Raw genomic sequence first — 22355 nt, 5'->3', positions numbered from 1 at the left:
CTAACCCCTTTTCAAACGAAGAGCTGGTGGCCTTGGTTGAAATCATGGACCGGCGCCGGGGGCCCAGGGGCCCATATGTAACAAATAGGGAGAAGCGGCGGGCGTATAATGCTGCCCGCCGCTTAATCTACGCCTGGACCGGCAGAAGCCTGGGGCAGATGGAGCGGCGCTGGTCTGACCTGCAGCGGAGGCAGCCACACCTGCTATGCAGCATACGGCGCCATATTGCCCGATGTAAGTATATAATTTACAAATATTTATGCGTTTTGTAGCAATGAGTCCTGTAGTTTTAAAACATGTACATGAGTATGTGGGTGTATATGGGGTGTATACGGGGTGTATATGCAGGGCCGTTTCTAGACAATTTAGCTCCCAGGGCAAAGGAATAGAAATGCGCCCCCCCCCCCCCCCAAAAAAAAAAAAGTTAACACGACATAGAAGAAATTGCGCGAGCCAAAGGCGTGCGCGCCGAAATAGGGGGCGTGGTTTATTTTTCAAATGGGCGTGGCTTAATATAAGGGCGTGGTCTAGCAGGAAATCAATTACCTTACAACTCACCTTTGCAACCTGCATGTCCAGACATTGGTTACCGCAGGAATTGTCATTGTACTCCCGCACTTTAGTTGGCGGGCTGAAGGCCACACAGTGACATAAAAATATAAAGGCCCACACAGTGACCAAGTACGCCTCACAGATCAAGGCCAAACAATGACAGGTTACTTGAATCATTATACACTATTTATCCATGACGCCGCACACCGTGATGACAATTACACATTGTCGCACACCGTGATGACAATTACACATTATGTCGCACACCGTGATGACAATTACACATTATGATGCCCGTTACACCCCACACTGTGATGGCAATTACACAATACTCCCCACACTGTAATGCCTATTACACATTATGCCCCACACGCCGCTGCCGCACAACTCATGCTATTTACTAATATGCCCCCACAGTGCCACACATATGCCCCCACAGTGCCACACATATGCCCCCACAGTGCCACATATATATGCCCCCACAGTGCCACATATATATGCCCCCATAGTGCCAAATATGCCCCTAGTGCCAGATATGTCACCAGTGCCAGATATGCCCCCCCAGTGCCACACATATGCCCCCACAGTGACACACATATGCCCATAAAGTGCCAGATATGCCCCCACAATGCCACATATATATCCCCCACAGTGCCAAATATGCCCCTAGTGCCACAGATATGTCCCCAGTGCCACACATATGCCCCCACAGTGCCACAGATATGCCCCCAAAGTGCCACATATATGCCCCAAAGTGCCACATATATGCCCCCACAGTGCCACACATTCCCCCAAAGTGCCAGCAGCACAACTCACTCTCTCTCTGGGTCTCCCCCTCCAGTCCCCCGCCGCTGCATGCTGCTGCTGCTTTCGATGTGTCCCTGAGCCGGCAGCCATTCATACCTCGCGGGCTGGCTCCTGATTGGCTGCCAGCCCGCGAGGTCCTCTGTTTGGCTGCCAGCCCAATGACACAGTGAGCGAGGGGAAGGAGAGACACGCTGCGCTCCCCTCCCCTGGGGCTCACCTGTGCGCCTGTTCGTTGCGGGGGGGCGGGGGGACGGGACGGGACTTGGAGGAGGCGGCGGCGGCGGGGGGAGACTTGGAGGCGGCGGGGGAGACTTGGAGGCGGCGGCGGCGGCGTTGTGGGGAGCTGAGAGCTCAGCTGCCGGCCGGGCGCCCCGCTGTGTAACAGAGGTGGACAAGCCGTGCGGTGCCCCAGGCTGCTGCACGGCTTGTCCGCCTGTAGAAACGGCCCTGTGTATATGGGGGGTATATGGGGTGTCTATGGGGTGTCTATGGGGGTATATGGGGTGTATATGGGGTGTCTATGGGGTGTATATGGGGTGTCTATGGGGGTATTTGGGGTGTATATGGGGGGTATATGGGGGGTATATGTAGTCCCTCTGTTTTTGGGTGTAGCATATCAATTAGTTAGCATGATAAATGTATTAAATATAACTGAAATGATCATTTGTAAGGTTATGAGCATGACTAATGTGAATTTTTCATTCCCCCATTTTTATGAAACCCAACCTTCGATTTCTATGCCATCAACATGAACATTTCAGCACGCGCCAGGGCACGCATGGAAGCCCGGGAGGAGGCAGCCTGGGAGGAGGAAGGCCGTGGAGGAGGAAGCCCGGGAGGAGGCAGCCCGGGAGGAGGAAGGCCATGAGGAGGAAGAGGAGGAAGGCCGTGAGGAGGCAGCCCGAGAGGAGGAAGGCCGTGAGGATGAAGAGGAAGAGGAGGAAGGCCGTGAGGAGGCAGCCCGGGAGGAGAAAGGCCGTGAGGAGGAGGAGGAAGGCCGTGAGGAGGAAGAGGAAGGCCGTGAGGAGAAAGAGGAGGAGGAAGGCCGTGAGGTGGAAGAGGAGGAGGAGGAAGGCCGTGAGTAGGAAGAGGAGGAGGAGGAAGGCCATGAGGAGGAAGAGGAGGAAACATTGGGGCCTGCTGGAGCTCACCCCATATCTACCTCCCCTTCCACCAGCCACTCCCCTACCCGCACCCCCACCCCCTCCCCACCCCATTTCCAACCCCCCTACACCTCCCCACCACCCACCCCCAAACCTCTCCAATCCCCACTCCAACCCACTACCTCTATCCAAACTCCAATCCCATCCCCCTTGCTCCTGACCCCCCCAACCACCGGACACCCAACCAGCGGCGAGCAGGATGGCTCAACTAGCCGTAAGTAAATAATGTGCCTAATGTTTACCTACACATTTCTACACATAAACAATCACAACAACCACATATGTGTATCCAACATCACCATTAGTTGCAACATATCACTGCAGGTCAACCATGAGGTGTGGCCTGTCCTTCTCCAGAAACAAGGGTCCCCTTGTTGGTTTTTTTGAGTGTGGCCATGCCTCACCCCTTAAATAATTGACATAACAGTACATCCAATGACATATACGACATTAGTAGTGTTGTAGTTATTCTTGCTGTAACCAACAGGTGTTGTGTAACTCCACTTCCCAGCATGATGTGCAACATTAATTTATAGATTGTTTTGTTAATAGTGTGTGAGGCCATGCGGATGCATGCTTTACAAACATAGCTATAGGCCTATAATTTGTACAGCAATGTCCTCAATTTTAAATAGTAAGGAGTGCTTAAGCCGCAACAATGTCATTACCCTTAAATAGCACAGCCTAATTGTGAGGTTAGAGGTGAGTCCCCCCCCCAAAAAAAATACCAATTGTGATACAGCATAGAAGGAGGAATCTATTTAATGTTATGTAATATGTACAGTATGTGTGTGTTAACATATTAGTTTTTAGTACTGTGTTTACAGCATACCCTTCTTCAATGTAGTTGAAAAATGTATGTGGCCTTCACACTTAACTCACAACTTCTTATTATGTACAAATACAACAAACATTTGTGTATATTATATATTCAATATAATGTTTTTTTTCCCTTCACTACAGACACTGAACAGCACCAGGAAGATGTGGGCCAGATTTTGCAGGAAATATTTTTAACCCTGCTTTATTTGAACATTCTTTTTTTGCGCCTGGAGGCCCTCCTTTAATTTTTTGATTATTTTTGTTTTTATATTTCAAAAAAATAAAAGTTTATATTCCGTTAGAAGTTGCCTGTGTTTTTAATTATAAAAATGTTAGAGGGTTTGTAAGGGCAGGTACATACAGATGTGTAATGTAAGTTATATTTGTATTTTGAGATGAGGGGGTAACGATTGCTGTGTGAATGTGTGTGTTTTTGAGTTAAAGAACACATAGTGAAAATGCATGAATATTTAATGTTGTTAGATTAAAACATCACACATAAAATCAGGGTAGGTATACATAGTAAAAATTCGGATCACACTAATTATGAACATAATTTAGTACATACACACAAACAACAACATAACTTTATTTAAAAGTAAATTGCAATGTGGGGACACATAGATAGTGATAAAAATGCAACATTAGAACATTATATATATACATGTAAGGAGGGTTCAAATGTATTATTTTTAGCCTGTTCATTAAGGTAGACAATTGAGGTAATAGAAAACAATAATTGATTAACAAATAGAATAATTATTTTAATTGTCTTAATCATAGTTGAAAGGGTAGATTATGAGGGCCATATATGTGAAGGGTATGCCAGCGTGCACGGACGTACGCTCACTCTCACAAGCGGTGACATACGCTGAGTTTGCCATTGAAAACAATAGAGACCCGTCCGTGCACGGTGGCGTACGCTCAGATAGCCGCAAGAAGTCGGTGGGAAGACGGACGAGAGACGTCCGTAAACGGTGGCGTACGCTTTGTTGTATGCCAGTTGTTGGAGTCTAAGCGGTGATCCGTCCATGTACGTTGGCGTACGCTCAAGTGTACGCCACTCCCCTTTGTCGGTGTTTGTGTCCGTCCGTTATCGGCTGTTTTGTGGGTGGACTTTCGCTCACCGGCCGCGTACGGGGAACGTAAGCTGATATGAAACGTACGTACGTTTGGTCGCCGCAACCAGAATAAGGTCCAATATCTGGTGCTAGGTGTAATGTGCAGTACTATATGTGGTTCTGGTTAAAATATATAAGTATGCTAGGTATAATATGCAGAACTACAGTATATGTGGTGCAGGGCATAATATGTGGACTTATTACTGGTGTTGGGTAGTATAATATACAAGTCCTATATGTGTTGCTGGGTATAATATGCATTTATATCTATATGGGGGGCATCTTGCAGGTGACAGCCGAGGAATACAATTAAGGCCTACGCTCTTCCGTGTTTGTGAGCTATCACCCATCTTGATGTACTGCGGGGAGAAAAGTTTTTAGTGTGACTACCAGATGGCCAATGTAACTTACTGATGGAACCATTACTTTATGTACATTGCGCTACAGCCCCAACTAGGCAGCCTAAGGCCAAAGCCTCCTTCCCACAGCACAAGCATTCGATGTTACATGCCAGTTGTATAAACTTCAGGACATGTACATGGGCAGTATGACTGGCAAGTCCCTGAAGGCCCCTACACGTGCAGGGGCGGGCTGGGCCGGGGGGCAGGGTGCCATCTGCCCCCCAGGTCGCTCTGGCAGGTGTGCTGCGGGCCGCGCCGCCGCGGCCGTGTCCGAGGCCGCATTGCCGTTTTGGAACATGGCCGCCGGCCTCCACGGCTACGTGGAGGAGGGCCCCGGCAGCCTGTTCCCTCTTATCCCCAGCTGCAGTGGCAGACGCTGGGTGCGGTGGGGACGCCATGACGTTGACGCCTCCCACCCACGTGTCTGCACTCTGCAGAGACTGGAGGAAGGCTGGGGCCGCAGAACAAGTCGTGGGGGCCGCTTCAGAAGGCCGCAGAGAGGGGAACTGAAATTTGTGGAGCCGCAGCAGGACAGGATGAGCCTGAAGGATAAAACACAGTAGTAAGTTAACATCTAAAACGACATATCTGCTGTGCTGTTTCATGTATATTAATAATAATGCAATGACACCACAGGCTGCTCCCCCTGTATAATAATTTGTGTCATGGCATTACTATTAATAATAGTAATGCCATGACACAAATTATTATACAGGGGGAGCAGCCTGTGGTGTCATGGCATTACTTTTATATTATACAGGGGGAGCAGCCTGTGGTGTCATTATTATTGTACAGGGGGAGCAGCCTGTGGTGTCATGGCATTATGCCATGACACCACAGGCTGCTCCCTCTGCATAATAATAATGCCATGACACCACAGGCTGCTCCCCCTGTATAATATAAAAGTAATGCAGTGACACCACAGGCTGCTCCCTCTGTATAATAATAATGCAATGACGCCACAGGCTGCTCCCCCTGTATAATAATTTGTGTCATGGCATTACTATTATTATATTATACAGCGGGAGCAGCCTGTGGTGTCATTGCATTATTATTATTATACAGCGGGAGCAGCCTGTGGTGTCATTGCATTATTATTATACAGCGGGAGCAGCATGTGGTGTCATTGCATTATTATTATACAGAGGGAGCAGCCAGTGGTGTCATGGCATTACTTTTATATTATACAGGGGGAGCAACCTGTGGTGTCATAATTATTATTGTACAGGGGGAGCAGCCTGTGGTGTCATGGCATTATGCCATGACACCACAGGCTGCTCCCTCTGCATAATAATAATGCCATGACACCACAGGCTGCTCCCCCTGTATAATATAAAAGTAATGCCATGACACCACAGGCTGCTCCCTCTGTATAATAATAATGCAATGACGCCACAGGCTGCTCCCCCTGTATAATATTTTGTGTCATGGCATTACAATTGTTATATTATACAGCGGGAGCAGCCTGTGGTGTCTTTGCATTATTATTATACAGCGGGAGCAGCCTGTGGTGTCATTGCATTATTATTATACAGCGGGAGCAGCCTGTGGTGTCATTGCATTATTATTATACAGAGGGAGCAGCCAGTGGTGTCATTGCATTATTATTATACAGCGGGAGCAGCCTGTGGTGTCATGGCATTATGCCATGACACCACAGGCTGCTCCCTCTGTATAATAAGTAATGCCATGACACCACAGGCTGCTCCCTCTGTATAATATAATAATAGTAATGCCATGACACAAATTATTATACAGGGGGAGCAGCCTGTGGCATCATGGCATTATTATTATACAGGGGGAGCAGCCTGTGGTGTCCTGTCTTTTACGCAGGGGTGCAGCCTGTGGTGTCCTGTCTTTTACGCAGGGGTGCAGCCTGTGGTGTCCTGTTCTTTATTTATGCAGGAGAGCAGCCTGTGGTGTCCTGTTCTTTATATATGCAGGAGAGCAGCCTGTGGTGTCCTATTATTTATTTATGCAGGAGAGCAGACTGTGGTGTCCTGTTCTTTTCATATACAGGAGAGCAGCCTGTGGTGTCCTGTTATTTATTTATGCAGGAGAGCTGCCTGTGGTGTCATTGCATTATTATTATTATACAGAGGGAGCAGCCTGTGGTGTCATTGCATTATTATTATACAGCGGGAGGAACCTGTGGTGTCATAATTATTATTGTACAGGGGGAGCAGCCTGTGGTGTCATGGCATTATGCCATGACACCACAGGCTGCTCCCTCTGTATAATAATAATAATGGCCTGACACCACAGGCTGTAATATAATCAACTTCAGACCTAATCTCTTTTTAATTAATACGTATATTTTTTTTAATTAAAAACCTGCATTTAACAATGCGCTACTTATGGGCCACTTATGCGCTACTTATGGGCCAGTGCTCTTGACTTCCCCCCCAGGCTAAAAGTTGCCAGCCAGCCCCTGTACACGTGTGTTTAGAACATGACAAGGGGGGCTACATGTGTATTAGCCTAGGACAACTGGGACCTTTAATCAGGCACTGCTAATGTAATCTGCAGCCAATGAAACGTCAGTAAACGTCAGTAAAGTAACAGCAATAAGTAACATCCAGCGAAGTCAGCATGTAGGAAGCAGTCAGCAGCAGAATCTATCTATACAGTTGGATTTTATTAGGGATTCTGCATAAGTCTTAATAACAATGGGGCCCCTATACCACTAGGACCTGTAATAAATGCCTGGGCTGCTACAACAATTATACCCCTTATTGCAATAAATTCTGAATACAAATGAATATACAGTTTCTTTGTGCAATATGAGATATTCTAATGAACAGAAGACCACTAATTGCAGGACTGTCCTTTCTTTTTTCCACTCCGTTCCCTAATGACCAATTACTGTAACTTCAAATGAACTAAAAGTAATTCGCTACTTCATTAGGACTGTTATCTAAAAGTACAAATGGACGTGCAAGAGCTCCCAGCTTCAGGTACTGATAGCAATGGGCTATACCATTCCTGCCAGGGGATACGGTCATTCGCTCACCAGCATGTTGGTCGACAGTCATTAGGTCGAAATGCATTTAGGTCAATATGAGTCTAGGTCGCCATACAGGAAGGTCATGCGCGGGGACGCGGTGCTATGTTTCATTGCCCATGTCGACTGTGTCGACATTTGGGACTAATGACCCTGTCGACCTAATCCATGTCAACCTAGACTCATGTCGACCTAAAGGCATGTCGACCTAAATGCATGACCTTTAGTCTGTCGACCAACATGCTGGTGACCCAATGATCCATACCCCCTGCCAGTGCTTGCTTCAAAAATGCAGACTTGAAATACTTGACTTTCAAAGAATAACTTCACCCAAAATCTACTGGACAACTTTAAGCAAATTTATTAAAAAATGACAACAGGAGAGTAGCTGCCAGGAGGAAGAGACAGGGGCCTTACTATTAAGTGGGAGACTGTGAGCTTAGAAAGTGCAGTAATGGTTCTCATGTTTGTTTATTTATTTATTATGGTATGTTTAAATATTTCCTGAACACTTTAAATGGTCTATAGACCAGGCATGTCTATACTATAGACCAGGCATGTCCAAAGTCAGGCCCGGGGGCCAATTGCGGCCCGAGTTCTCATTTCATGTGGCCCACAGCCACCTGCTGGAAGCGGGCAGAGCATCAGATGTGGGGAGCACAGCACAGGACACTAAAGGTGGGGCCCCGGCGAGCGCGCCTTTACCTTGATGTCTGCTGCAGTGAGGAGGTGCCGGCCGCCACAGTCAGATGTGTTTGGCGTCCTACCCCTGCTGCTGCAATCGTATATCGCCCTACTCCACAATCACAGTGACAGCAGTGTTTTGGGAGGGGGGCAGGAAGGGGGAAGCTTGCTCCCGTAACATGCAGAGCAGAAGAGGGCAGCAGCAGCAGCCCAAGCATCTCCTGTCCTTGCAGTGCCTGCTTTGCCTCTCCTTCCTGTGGCTCACACAAGGGGCTGGGAAACATACAGAGAAGGGAGGGGGCAGAGTGGGGGACATACAGTGAAGGAGGGTCAGGCTGGGGGACATACAATGAATGGAGGCAGTGATGGCCATTCAGAGAAGGGGGAACAGGGGCAGGCTGGGGGACATACAGTGAATGGGGGTCATACAGTGAATGGGAGTCATACAGTGAAGGAGGGTCAGGCTTGGGGACATACAATGAATGGAGGCACTGAAGGACATTAAGAGAAGGGGGCAGGCTGGGGGACAGAGTGAATGGGTGCAGAGTGGGGAACATACAGTGAATACAGTGAAGGAGGGGCAGGCTGGGGGAAATAGAGTGAATGGGGGCAGAGTGGGGGACCATTCTGATGTGATTACTGATTCAAAGAATGTCAGGCTGAATGGTCGGCCCCCACACATTTAGACTTCACCAAATCTGGCCCTTGTCGCAAAAAGTTTGGACACCCCTGCTATAGACCATCTGTACTGTTAAATATTAATACTGTGTTCCATACAGTATCCAGTGTATAAATACCAATTTTCAGGGCTGTTACTCCAATGTGGGAGCTTTTGGATTACATTTGGCACCCCCCTCTAAAAATCTTGCGTTTGCCACTGCCTAACAAGGATCTGCTGCTACAGTACAGTTCTCAGCAGGCAGACAGTGAGTGTAGTTTATTATACATGGAATCTCAGACTTTTCCCAGTGATTTCAGTTGCAATAAAAAAAAAAAAAACTGTATGTGAAACAGAGGATGTACAGTAGGGATGTATTGCAGAATGTTATCTTCATGAGGAAAATAGAACAGAGGCAGCAGAAACTGTCTTCTGCCTAGCAGCAGTCGCAGCCATATTGGTGTAATTCCGCATTATCCAATTCTGGCTCCTGTTGATAGCTCTACAGCAGCCATGTCTAAACTGCGGCCCTCTAGCTGTTGTGAAACTACACCTCCCAACATGCCTTGCAATAGTTTTAGGATTCCCTAATAGCAAAATGGTGGCAAGGAATGATGGGACTTGTAGTTTCACAACAGCTGGAGGGCCATCGTTTGGACATGCCTAATCAACAGTGTCTAGATAGACAGTACATCCAATAGGTCGACATTCAATAGGTCAACAAGGTCAAAATGTCGACATGAGAAATGTAGATACATAAAAAGGTTGACATGAGTTTTTCATTTTTTTTGGGGGGGGGGGGGGCTTTACCATCCACATGGACTACAACTGAGAACGGTAAAGTGTGCCAAGCGAAGAGAGGCCCCAGACGTGAAGCATGGCGAGCGAAGCGATACACTAATTGGGGGCCCACTTCGACAGTTGTCATCATTTACACCCAAAAAATTGTCAACCTTTTCCGATCAATGTTTTGAGCATGTCGACCTTTTCAATGTCATGCTTTTGACCCTGTCAATTGCATTTAGACCTTTTGGTGTCCACCTTTTGACTGTCTATCTAGACCAGGGGTGAGGAACCTTTTTTGTGCCAAGGGCCGTTTGTATGGGGAAAAAATCCTTCAGGGGCCATATGTAAAAATTTCTCTTACAAATTGTCCTGCTGCAGCCGTTTCATGCTCTGGCGGCTGCCACTGAATAGGACTGACAGTCTCCGGCTGCTGTTAATTAAGAGGAATCTCGCAAGAACTACCAACTTCTTGCGAGAATTTCCCTGTACTTGACTCCTGGCAAAGGGTTGGAGGGCCACTCAAATCGGCTACGGGGGCCGCATACGGCCCCAGGGCCTGAGGTTCCCCACCCCTGATCTAGACACTGTGGGTGAAATTTAATAGGATGAGAGATTCAGAAAGTGAGAGATTTGGTAAGATCTAGAGGTCTGGCAGTTGAACAGTCAGGATTCCGATGTCGGCGAGTTATCCGGCACTCAAGTTAAAAGAGTTACTTAAGGTGCATACACACTGTACAATTTTTTGACCAATTTCGTTCATTTTAGCCATTCTGAATGAAATTGGTCAAAGTATCTTTCAGTGTGAATGCGACGAACGACGAATGATGATGCGCATACCCGCCAGTTGTTCATCAAGATTGTTCATCAACTGTGCATGCAGCTCAATTTTGGATATCTTTCAAAAAAAGCCTATAAACTGTAGCTAGATCTTTCGTCTTTCGCCAACATCTTTCACCAACATCTTTCGTCCTGGACACTGGGTTCAAGGGAAATTGGTCATCAATGTCTTTCAACGAAGTTGATCAAAAAAATTGTAAAGTGTGTATGCACCTTTAGAGGGAATTTACTCAGGTGGGAGTTCTATTGAAAATGGAATGTTGACCATAACATCCAATCAGATTCTACTTATTATGTATTTAGCTGCTAATAGAAGATAATAGATAGAATCTGATTGGTTGCTATAGGCAACATCCCATCTTCATTAGAACTCCAATGTTAGTAAATTTACCCCTCAATGTCATAGGCCAAAATCTGATAATTTCACAATACATGTCCTACAGACAGCAAATAAAAGCCAATGATTAAATAAATACTGTAATATCCCTTGGCGGGACTTCTACAATTAATAATAGAAACAATATGCAGCAGTGTTCTACCAGATTGTATTGCAATCCCCCTAGATGTTGTGAACGTTCAATCTTTCGGTGGTGCTCTAGGGGTTATTTGGTGGATAATATACCCCAAAAGTTCATGAGCACTTACTGTATGTCCTTTATAGATGAAGGTCAGGGGATGATCCGGAGAGAATGTTGCTGCAATGCACAAATGATCCAGGTTGAGCAAGGTCCCAAATCGTGTCCAATAGTTCACGGGAATCCACAAAGTAGATGATCATATGGTGAATGCAAATCATATGGTCAGGATTTGCTCCCAGCATGCTTTGCCACAGTTCTAGCCTCCCATAATAGCAAAACTGGTGGCAGTGCATGCTGGGACTTGTAGTTTCACAACAGCTGAAGTACCAGAGGTTGGCCAGGTCTGATATAGGTAGTTCAATGTATTTGGCTTGGTAAGTGTTTCCCATCTTCCTCAGAGTGGCATAGTTATAATGGGTGCAATGTGTTCAGTGTACATGGGCCCCTGAGTCCCAGAGGAGCCCACACCATGCACACTGCTCCCATTTATTAATAATTACCTTACTGAGCCTTTTTTTATCTAGAGGTCTGCACATGCATTATAGAGTGCTCTAGTGCTCAGACTCTATTGCACTGGGTGGTCGCAGTGGTGTAGCTAGGTGCCACGGTGCCCAGAGCAAGGGCATGTTTTGCGACCCCCCCAATTTGTAGTAGGCAGGGCTCTTGCGCTGCGAAAATTAGCCACACACCGTAATACCCATTACACATAAAGCCGCATGCCATGATGCCAATTACACATAAGGCCGCACATGATGCCCATTACATACTATATAACAAACCGTAATGCCCATTACATACTATATAACAAACCGTAATGCCCATTACATACTATATAACAAACTGTAATGCCCATTACATACTATATAACACATGGTAATGCCCATTACATACTATATAACACACCGTAATGCCCATCACATACTATATAACACCGTAATGCCCATTACACATAAAGCCGCATGCCATGATGCCAATTACACATAAGGCCACACATGATGCCCATTACATACTATATAACAAACCGTAATGCCCATTACATACTATATAACACATGGTAATGCCCATTACATACTATATAACACATAGTAATGCCCATTACATACTATATAACAAACTGTAATGCCCATTACATACTATATAACAAACCGTAATGCCCATTACATACTATATAACAAACCGTAATGCCCATTACATACTATATAACAAACCGTAATGCCCATTACATACTATATAACAAACCGTAATGCCCATTACATACTATATAACAAACCATAATGCCCATTACATACTATATAACAAACCGTAATGCCCATTCCATACTATATAACAAACTGTAATGCCCATTACATACTATATAACAAACCGTAATGCCCATTACATACTATATAACAAACCGTAATGCCCATTACATACTATATAACACCATAATGCCCATTACATACTATATAACAAACCGTAATGCCCATTACACATAAAGCCACATGCTATAATGCCATTTACACATAAGGCCACACATGATGCCCATTACATACTAAATAACAAACCGTAATGCCTATTACACATTTGACACATAAGTGCAACTTACCTACATGCTCATTGCTAGGAACTTCATGCTCGATGTCAAGGGGCTTAATGCTTGATGCCAGAGGCTTCATGCTCGATGCCAGGGGCTTTATGTTCGATGCCAAGGGGCTCTGAAAAAGCTCATTGCCAAGGGGGACTAAAATAGCTTGTTGCCAAGGGAGACTAAAATAGCTTGTTGCCAAGGGGGACTAAATAGCTCATTGCCAAGGGGGACTGAATAGCTAGTTGCCATGGGGGACTAAACAGCTCATTGCCAAGGAGGACTGAAATAGCTCATTGCTAAGGGGGACTTAATAGCTTGTTGCCAAGGGGAACTAAACAGCTCATTGCCAAGGGGGACTGCAGCCCGCCCCTCAGCCCACTCCCCCCAACTGCAGTTGCACCGGTATCCAGGAGGGTTGCGCCCACCTTCTGCCATTTTGCCTATGACTTGATGGTAATATAAAACATTTATTCTATGACCCATTTCTTTTTATGTACTTTATTATAAACACTACAATTTGTGTTTTCCCTGCTTTGTATATAAGAATTGATACGTGGTTTTTAAGGAGAATAATATAAGGCAGGAAAACATACATGGGTAACCATATATGTATCTTCATACGGTAGTACACAATGTCCACATTAATAAAATCAACTGAATACTGTATGCACTCGAATGACCAGATTATCAGTCTTATTAGGATTGTACTAGGAGATCACGCAAAAGAATATAAAAGTTATATATGTAGAAATATGCTGAGCTGCTGTTCTTTAAAGCATTTTCCAAGTCTGCATGTATTATATTGCTTGTTTTCTTTATTTCAGTGTATACCAATTAAGGGCCTTGGATTTGTTCTCGGAGCCTACAAATGCATTTGCAAGCCTGGATTTTATCATCTTGACATGTTTTCAGTGAATGGCTTTCAAAGTAAGTGCCTTTTGGTTGAGCAAGAAAAAAAAAACAGTGTCATTAATAATGCAGGACTCCTTTTTATCCTTGTCAGGGTTATACAGTAAATTCCCAGTGGTGTGCAACTTTATAATTCTATAATCACCTACATACATTTAGCGCTATGTTTCGTCTTTTCTGCTGGACCCTATATACACTACCGTTCAAAAGTTTGGGGTCACTCAGTAATGTCCTTATTTATGAAAGAAAAGCACTTTTTTTTCAATGAAGATAACATTAAATCAATCAGGAATACACTCAATACATTGTCATACCTCCCAACATCTGGAGACACCGGGGCGGGACAGGGTGCACGCCGAAGGCGCGCAGCAATTTTGGGGGCGTGGCCTATCGAAAGGGGGCGTGGTCTATACATTCTGGGAGGGTAGGTAAGTATAGTGTATAGAGGCCCATTTCCAGCAACCATCACTCCAGTGTTCGAATGGTACATAGTGTTTGCTAGTCGTATTAGAAGACTAATGGATGATTAGAAAACCTTGTGCAATTATGTTCGCACAGCTGAAAATGGGTTTGCTCGTTACAGAAGTTATAGAGCTGGCCTTCCTTTGAGCTAGTGGAGTATCTGGAACATCCCAGTTGTGGTTTCGATTATACTCTCAAAATGGCCAGAAAAAAAGAACTTTCATTTGAAGCTCAACAGTCTATTCTTGTTCTTCGAAATGAAGGATATTACATGCGATAAATTACAGAAAAACTGAACATTTCCTACAATGGTATGTTCTATTCCCTTCAGAGAACAGCACAAACAGGCTCTAAACAAAGTAGAAAGAGAAAGAGAAGTGGGAGGCCCAGAGCACAACTGAGCAAGAAGACAAGTACATCAGAGTCTCTAGTTTGAGAAATAGATGCCTCACAGGTCCTGGCAGCTTCATTAAATGGTATCCACAAAACAGTGCCTTTCTTTAAAAAATAGGAAATATCTAAGTGATGCCAAACTTTTGAACTGTAGTGTACATATACAGGACATTTATGGCTTATTAATATTACCAATAAGTATATATTTTTGTATTTCATATAAAGAGCATTTAGGAACTAACCTGAAACCAATGATGTAACTAGAGGGATGACAAGAGTGAAATTAAGCTCACAGCGAGTGGCCTCCTCTGTAGTCCAAGGAACTTGCTGAAATAGTGGGTGTAATTCAGACCTGATTGCACAGCTGCGAATCCACACAAGGGGCAAATATCGATATACTGCGCATGTACACTGTTCACAGTATGCAAGCGAGAGGGTATGCTGCGATGAAATACTGGTACAATTTATACTCACACTCCATTCACAAGGTGACTGACATGATGTACAGATGGAGCGAGTACCATCTTTGCAGCGGCTGGCTACCGCCAGGGGCGCGGGCGCATGAGACGCTCGCACGCCACTTTGCAAGTGGAGCCTGCCGCCGGTCCCTGCCACCTCCCCCGACTCCCCTGCTGGTCCCCCTCGCTTCACCGACCCCCCCCCCGAACTGGGCAGTGTCTCAGCGGAGACGGGCAGGGAGACGCTGCCCAGCCGCCATGATACTGGGACGCACATGCGTGTGAGGCGCACGCGCGTCCCAGTCTCTATCGCCAGCGCTCGCCAGTGCAAGAGATCTGGCAAGCGCCGGCCAAGGATGATGCCCACTCCATCTGTAGATGCCAGGGGGTGGTAACCGCCCATTTAGTGGGCATGCTAAGAAATATTCTAGGAGTGTCATAAAAAAATGCAGGTGTGCCAGAGCATTTTAGGGGAGGGTGTGTATCGTCGGCAATAGGCCAGATATGCCTGTATTCAGCGAGCCCATTCATATGAAAGGCAGGATTTCACTCTAGCAGCACAGCATTTTAACTGAACACTGACCGTGCCAACTCACAACTGTGAGGTCTGAATTACCCTCCTTGCTACAGAAGTTATTTTAAAATATATGTTGTGTGTACAGATAGAGCCGACCTCTTTCTTGCAGCCAGCGGCCGACTCTCCCCAGGGGCGCACGAGACGCTCGCGCACGCCCCGTGGCTACGGAGCTTTCTCCACCACCCGCTGCCTCCCCCTGTGCCCCTCGCCACCCCGTCACCCCCCCCTATCCCTTCCCGTCTCCCTGAAGAGGAGAAGGGCAGGATGCCGCCGTGGCGTGTCCCAGTCAGATGGAGCACCTCTGTGCCGGCGATCGCCAGCGCGGGCATGCTGGCGATCCCCGGGCAAGGTTTAGAGGCGCACCATCTGTAGCTTTTTGCATATGTTAAAGCACTTTAGGTGAGGGGCCTAATGTGTATGTAATTATATAGTACCCTCAATAGTACATGAGGTTGACGTATGGAAGAATTTTACAGTTGGTATGTTGTACAGTATACAGTATATAGAGCCTGAGCACTTCATAGTACCAGGTGCAGTTTTAATCCTCCTTACGAATCGATTGTGCCATGGGCAATGTAAGACACTAGTTAGACCCAGGGCATAAAGTGGTCCTGGAGAGGTGGGGAAATTCCATCTACCACCTAAAAATTCCTCTCCCATCCTCATATTATATAGAGCCAGGGCCACTGATTGGGTTTTTGGCACCCCTCTGCAAACTATAATGCTTTTCTGTTAGAGTTACTGAGCAGGACCAAGGTGGAGGTTGACCTAGTTCCACTTGAACATCAGAGGTGGTGGAACTCAGTTCCATCCTGTCCCCCCTCACTGTAACCCCTGGTTGGGTCTACTGTAGGAAAGCATCACTAAAACTGGTACCATATAACAAATAAGAGGGGCTACATGCTCATGTAATTTATATGTAAAATACATTATGGGCCTGATTTTTAGTCTCACGCAAGGCCAATTGTCATTTAGTTTGGTGATATTGGCGTGGTATGTAAGTGGGTGTCTCAGTTCTTGCACCTGCAGACGCTTGAATGTACGCCAAGGAAGGATTTGTGCCAAACAGTATAACTTCATATTCGTTCTTTTCTAATATATGGAAATAAACCAGAGTGTTTAACTAGAGAAATTATTGATAATTTTGCCTGCAGGAATATGCCTGTTCTGTGTATCTGTTATCGGTATGTTCGCAGAATACAGTACCTGTATGATAGAAAGCAGGCTAATAGCTATTACCAGACATGGTTTATAACTAAATTACTGCACTGATTATTTTACAAACTGGATTCAAAATAATATTTTGTGGAAAAAATCCATGCATTTATTATACTGATCCATGTACTGTATGTTATTATAGTGTACAGTATGTATTGGGGACACTTAAATACAGTACACTGCCAAGTTTCCTATCATTACTCTCACTGTACACTGCCATGTTTCCTAACCTTACACTGCCATTCTACACTGCCACAGAGGCAGAACTCTGGAAGACAATAGAATCATATGCCACCGGGCTCCTGCTCCCAAGGGGGCACCTCTCCTCCCCTGCAATCCATTAATTGAAAGCCATTGATATCACTTCGGAGTTCTGAAATATGTGTTCTATCTCTCTCTCTTGCTATATATATATATAGATAGATAGATAGATAGATAGATAGATAGATAGACTGTATATATGTCTGTTATATTTCATAACAGACATACAGTTTATACTTTAAATAAGGTTTTGTGTGTGTGTGTGTGTGTGTGTGTGTGTGTGTGTGTGTGTGGGGGCAATACACATCTTGCCTCCAGGCAACTGGGTCGAACTTATGCCACTGCACTATCATTACTCTCACTGCACACTGCCATGTGTCCTAACCTTACTCTCACTGCACACTGCCATGTTTCCTAACCTTACACTGCCAGTCTACACTGCCATCAGTGGCGTAACTACAAATTTTGCTCCCCCCTGCCAAAAAAGCTTTGGTGCGCCCCCCCCCCCCCCCCATATATAGATCATTATTGTGGAGCATGCTGGAGAGCAAATTGCCCGATTTTCTCAGGCTGGTGTCCAAGCCCCCCTTGTGTCCACCTCGCAGCCCCATCTCTCACCATAGCCAAAAAGATTACCTTTTTTTATACTGGACCCCGGTTCTGCGGATGTTCCTTGACAGCAGCTTGCTCCCCTGCACAGTGGCGTGCAGCCTGACATCCAGGAAGTTTTTGCTGCTGCATTTATGTTCTTTCCTCTGGCGACCAGCGTGCCACTGCTCCACTGTCTGTTCCCCTCTGCTGACTGCATGCTGACGTTAGCATGATCCTCCCTGCCCTCTCATGGAGCCCCACTAATGGCCGACCCTAATGGAGCCCTGCTAAGCAGCCCCTTTAGCCCTGCCCACTTTCAGAGCTCTCCTATGCGGCTGGTCACAGCAGTGACTAAGCCGCTGCCTGACATTGACAGCCGGGGAGGCAGGAAGAAGATACATCCCGGCTGTCAGGTGATCCCTCCCAGCCACACGCAATCATCGTGTCACTAGACCTAAATCTAATGGCATGGGGGACACATCACAGCCCGCCCCAGCCAGCCCCTGCAGCTGCCTGCTACATTTAGCTTCTGCGTCTCCGCCGGCTGCCCGCAGTGCCCGGCCATTTCAAATGCGGCGCCAATTCATTAACTATTTAGAGCTCGCGGCCCGGCAGCCAATCAGAGCGGCTGCCGAGCTGCTAGCTCTGATTGAGCTCACTAGCCATGGCCGCATTTAAAATGGCCGGGCAGCCGGCGGAGACGCAGAAAATAAATGTAGCAGGCAGCTGCAGGGGATCCGGAGGGCAATAGATCCTGTGTGCTATGGAAGCACAGCCCAGCCGCTGAGCCCGACGCACACCGCTGACCTGGGGCTCCTTCATTACACCCGGCGCCTGCCAAAGCATAGATACACCACTAATCGCAGCAGTGCCGGACAGGGGCCCCCACCCGGCGCCCACGCAGCCCCCGCGCCCCCAAGCGGCAGCGGGGGCTGCCTTACACTAGTTACGCCCCTGACTGCCATGTTCCTATCCTTACTCGTATTCTACACTGCCATGTCTCCTATCATTACTCTCACTGTACACTGCCATGTTTCCTAACGTTACTCTCATTGCACACTGCCATGTATCCTATCATTACTCTCATTGCACACTGCCAGGTATCCTATCATTACTCTCACTGCACTCTGCCATGTTCCCTAACTTTAAGGTGCCCACAGACGCATCGATCCCAGTGTGCGTTCTGTGCTTAACTAGCACACATAGCATTGCATCGTATGCCTTGTGCATACGATGTGCATGCGATGCGATGCTATGCAATAAAAAGCCAGTACAAAAAGTATGTGCAGCACATACTTTTTGTACTGTGCGATGAGGTGCCGCGGGAGCGCGCACCCCATCGCATAGCATCGCACCACCGGGATCGGTGCGTGTGTGGGCACCATTACTCTCAATGCACTCTGCCATGTATCCTATCATTACTCTCACTGCACACTGCCATGTTTCCTAACCTTACTCCCACTTATTTAGTTTTATATAGCGCAGCAGATTCCGTTTTGCTTTACAATTGTAGACAGTGATAAAACAAACTGGGTAACAACAGACAGACTTGGAGGTAAGAGGTCCCTGATGCAAGCTTACAATCCCACTGCACACTGCCAAGTTTCCTAACCTTACACTGCCAGTCTACACTGCCATGTTCCTATCCTTGCCCTTATTCTACACTGCCATGTTTCCTATCCTTACTCTCAATGTACATTGCTAAGTTTCCTAACCTTAAACTGGCCATACACTAGGCAACTTCTCCAAGTCGCCTGTGATACCAACTTGAACCTCCCGGGTGGCAGGACCGCATACTATACACCAAGTCCCTTATTCTGGTCTGTGCGGCCGGAGCCGCATACGTTGCTCCGGCCGCACAAACCAATCCCCGCCTCCAATACGGATCGCCACGGCCGTCCGTACGCGGACGGCTGGCGATCCGCATGAAAATGGTGGGGCGTACGCCTCCACCATGGTGGGAGCTGCCCCCTGCATTCGATGGTCGGCGACCATCGAAGGCAGGGCCGCACGCTCCACCAGCTCACGCAAGCTTAGACCACACGGACAATCGTCCGTGTGAAAGCTTGTATGGGGGCGGAGAGCTGACATCCGGCGATGTCAGCTTTCCGCCCCCATCACTGGCGTCATAGCCTCATTACCATGCATACGCCCCGCGTTTGCATGGGAACGCCCATGAAACGCTGGGCGTATTCATAGGTAAATGAGGCTATTAAGCCCCTCACGCCCCTATACGCCCCCTTTGCGGCGTATTAAATTTTTGTGCGGCGAATTCCCCTGCACATGCGCAGAGTGACCTCTGCGCATGTGCAGAGCGAAAACATCGGCGGTACGGCCGCACGCGGGCCGTACCGCCCAGATCAGAATAAGGGCCCATATGCTGTGCTTGTTGCATTTGATGTATCACATGCAATCTCAGCCAAGCCTGCCTGGCTGCGACGTGACGGACCCTATGTGTGATTCAGTAGCTCCGATGTGATGCACATGGGACCGTGCATCGCATCGGACCTCATGTCACATACATTCGATTTGGCCGATTTTTATGCAATTTTTTCATCAGAAAGATCGATTTTAAGATCGGTTGCGCTCATGATTGTGTACAATTTCCCTTGAAATCCCCGGCAGTCCTTGGTGGTTTTTGGACACACAATCTACTCACAATCAATCATACAATCAATCATACAATCCATCTGCTGATGGATTGTATGATTGTGTACACAAGATGTGCGCCGAATCTGCATCAGTCCATCATACAATCAGTCATACAATCCATCTTACAATCAATTAAGATTGGGTACAATATCTTTCTGATGTATTGCCACCTTTACTCTCACTGCACAATGCCATATTTCCTAACCTATCTCTACACTGTCATGTTTCCCAACCTTAAGGCCCATACACACTTGCAGACTTTGAGCTGAAAATCGCTCAAAACAGCAGTTTTGAGCGATTTTCAGCTGAAAATCGCCTAGTGTGTATGCCCCCCCAGATTGCCGACTAGCGATGATGCGCGCTCCCGCATCATCGCTAGCAAGGTGGTTCATCTGCTGGTTTTACCAGCAGATGTAGCGATGATGGATGGTTTACCATCCATCATCGCTGTGTGTGTACGCTGCCGGGCTGAAAGATTAACCACTTTCAGCCCGGCGGACCGCCCCGCCGCCCCGCGCCGCCCCCCCACCCCCGCCTGTCATAATACTCACCCTGTCCAAGTGCTGCTGCGTCGGCTCCACGCATCCTGCTCCGAGTCCCTGTCTGCTTGTTCCACTCTCCTGCTCAGTGCTCTGCTCACCACGGAGCACTTCTCCCTCACCCGGCAACACACTCTGCTGGCCCCGCCCCCCTGCTATGCTTAACACAGAGCACCGAGAGCAGGGGGCACTGCTGGCCACCAATGTTTAATGTTTAAGGCAGTAATATATACATTGCTGGCATATGCCAGCAATGTATATATTGCTGGAACCACTGGGCACCAATGTTACATTTTTAAGGCAGTAATATATACATTGCTGGTATATGCCAGCAATATATATATTGCTGGCACCACTTGCCACCAATGTAATGTTACTTATAAGCCAGTAAGATATACATTGCTGGCACAGGCCAGCAATGTATATATTATTGGCACCACTGGGCACCAATGATTATTAATTTGCTTGCTGCCCACAAATAATTATGAATTAGCCAGTAATATATACATTGCTGGCACATGCCAGCAATGTATATTTTAGTGGCATCACTGCCCACCAATGTTACTTACAAGCCAGTAATATATACATTGTTGACACAGGCCAGCAATGTACATATTATGGGTACCACTGCCCACCAGGGTTAAAGTGAGCAGGAACGGGGCGGAACTGCGTTCCATCAGTTCCATTTTGGAGGTGGAATGGTTCCGCCTCCGTCCGCATCGCTAAACAGCTGACAGCCGGGCAGAGCGGTGGGAAATCCGGATGTCTCAGAGCAGGTCCATCCGTCCGTGTCGCAGCTATTTTAAAATGATGTGCCAACTCACGGCTCGTGAGCCAATCAGAGCTTGTGGGACGGCAACAAATGAGCAGCTGCCGGGCCGCGAGCACCGATTGGCTCGCGAGTCATTTGAAATAGCCGCACCACGGACAGATGGACCTGCTCTGTGACATCCGGGTTTCCCACCGCTCTGCCCTGCTGTCTCCTTTCCCACACAGTGCACACCTCTGGCACTGGGCATGTTACCCCTGGCACTGAGAATGTAATACCTGGCAATGAGCATGTATTTACATGCGGCACTTATGTGGCATAATAAAAAATGGGCATTACCATGTTTGGCATATTGTGAAATGGGCATTACCGTGTTTGGCATATAGTATAATGGGCATTACGGTGTGTGGCATAATGTGTACTTGGCATTACTTTGTGCATTTCTGTGTCCCTGTCCCATAAAGCCATGCCCTAAATTTTTTGGCACAAAATGTTCCGTTTTTATTAGGTGTTGGGTTGTTTTGCACTGTGGGGCATCATTTGAAT

General features: G+C 46.9%; 1 protein-coding gene across 1 annotated transcript in view; it reads left to right on the top strand.

The window, feature by feature from the left end:
• The window catches only part of GPR158 (G protein-coupled receptor 158), a 265624-nt gene that overhangs the window by 96663 nt on the left and 146606 nt on the right, over window positions 1-22355 (top strand). Inside the window, exon 3 of the mRNA XM_083189245.1 lies at window positions 13805-13907. Within this exon, the coding sequence (XP_083045371.1) occupies window positions 13805-13907 (103 nt within the window). The remainder of the gene's footprint in view (window positions 1-13804; window positions 13908-22355) is intronic.

This window comes from Crinia signifera, chromosome 5, assembly GCF_055691185.1.
Source record: "Crinia signifera chromosome 5, ASM5569118v1, whole genome shotgun sequence".
Lineage (NCBI taxonomy): Eukaryota > Metazoa > Chordata > Amphibia > Anura > Myobatrachidae > Crinia > Crinia signifera.
Note: the sequence above shows the minus strand (reverse complement) of the source record. Positions and strands in the feature narration are given on the sequence as shown.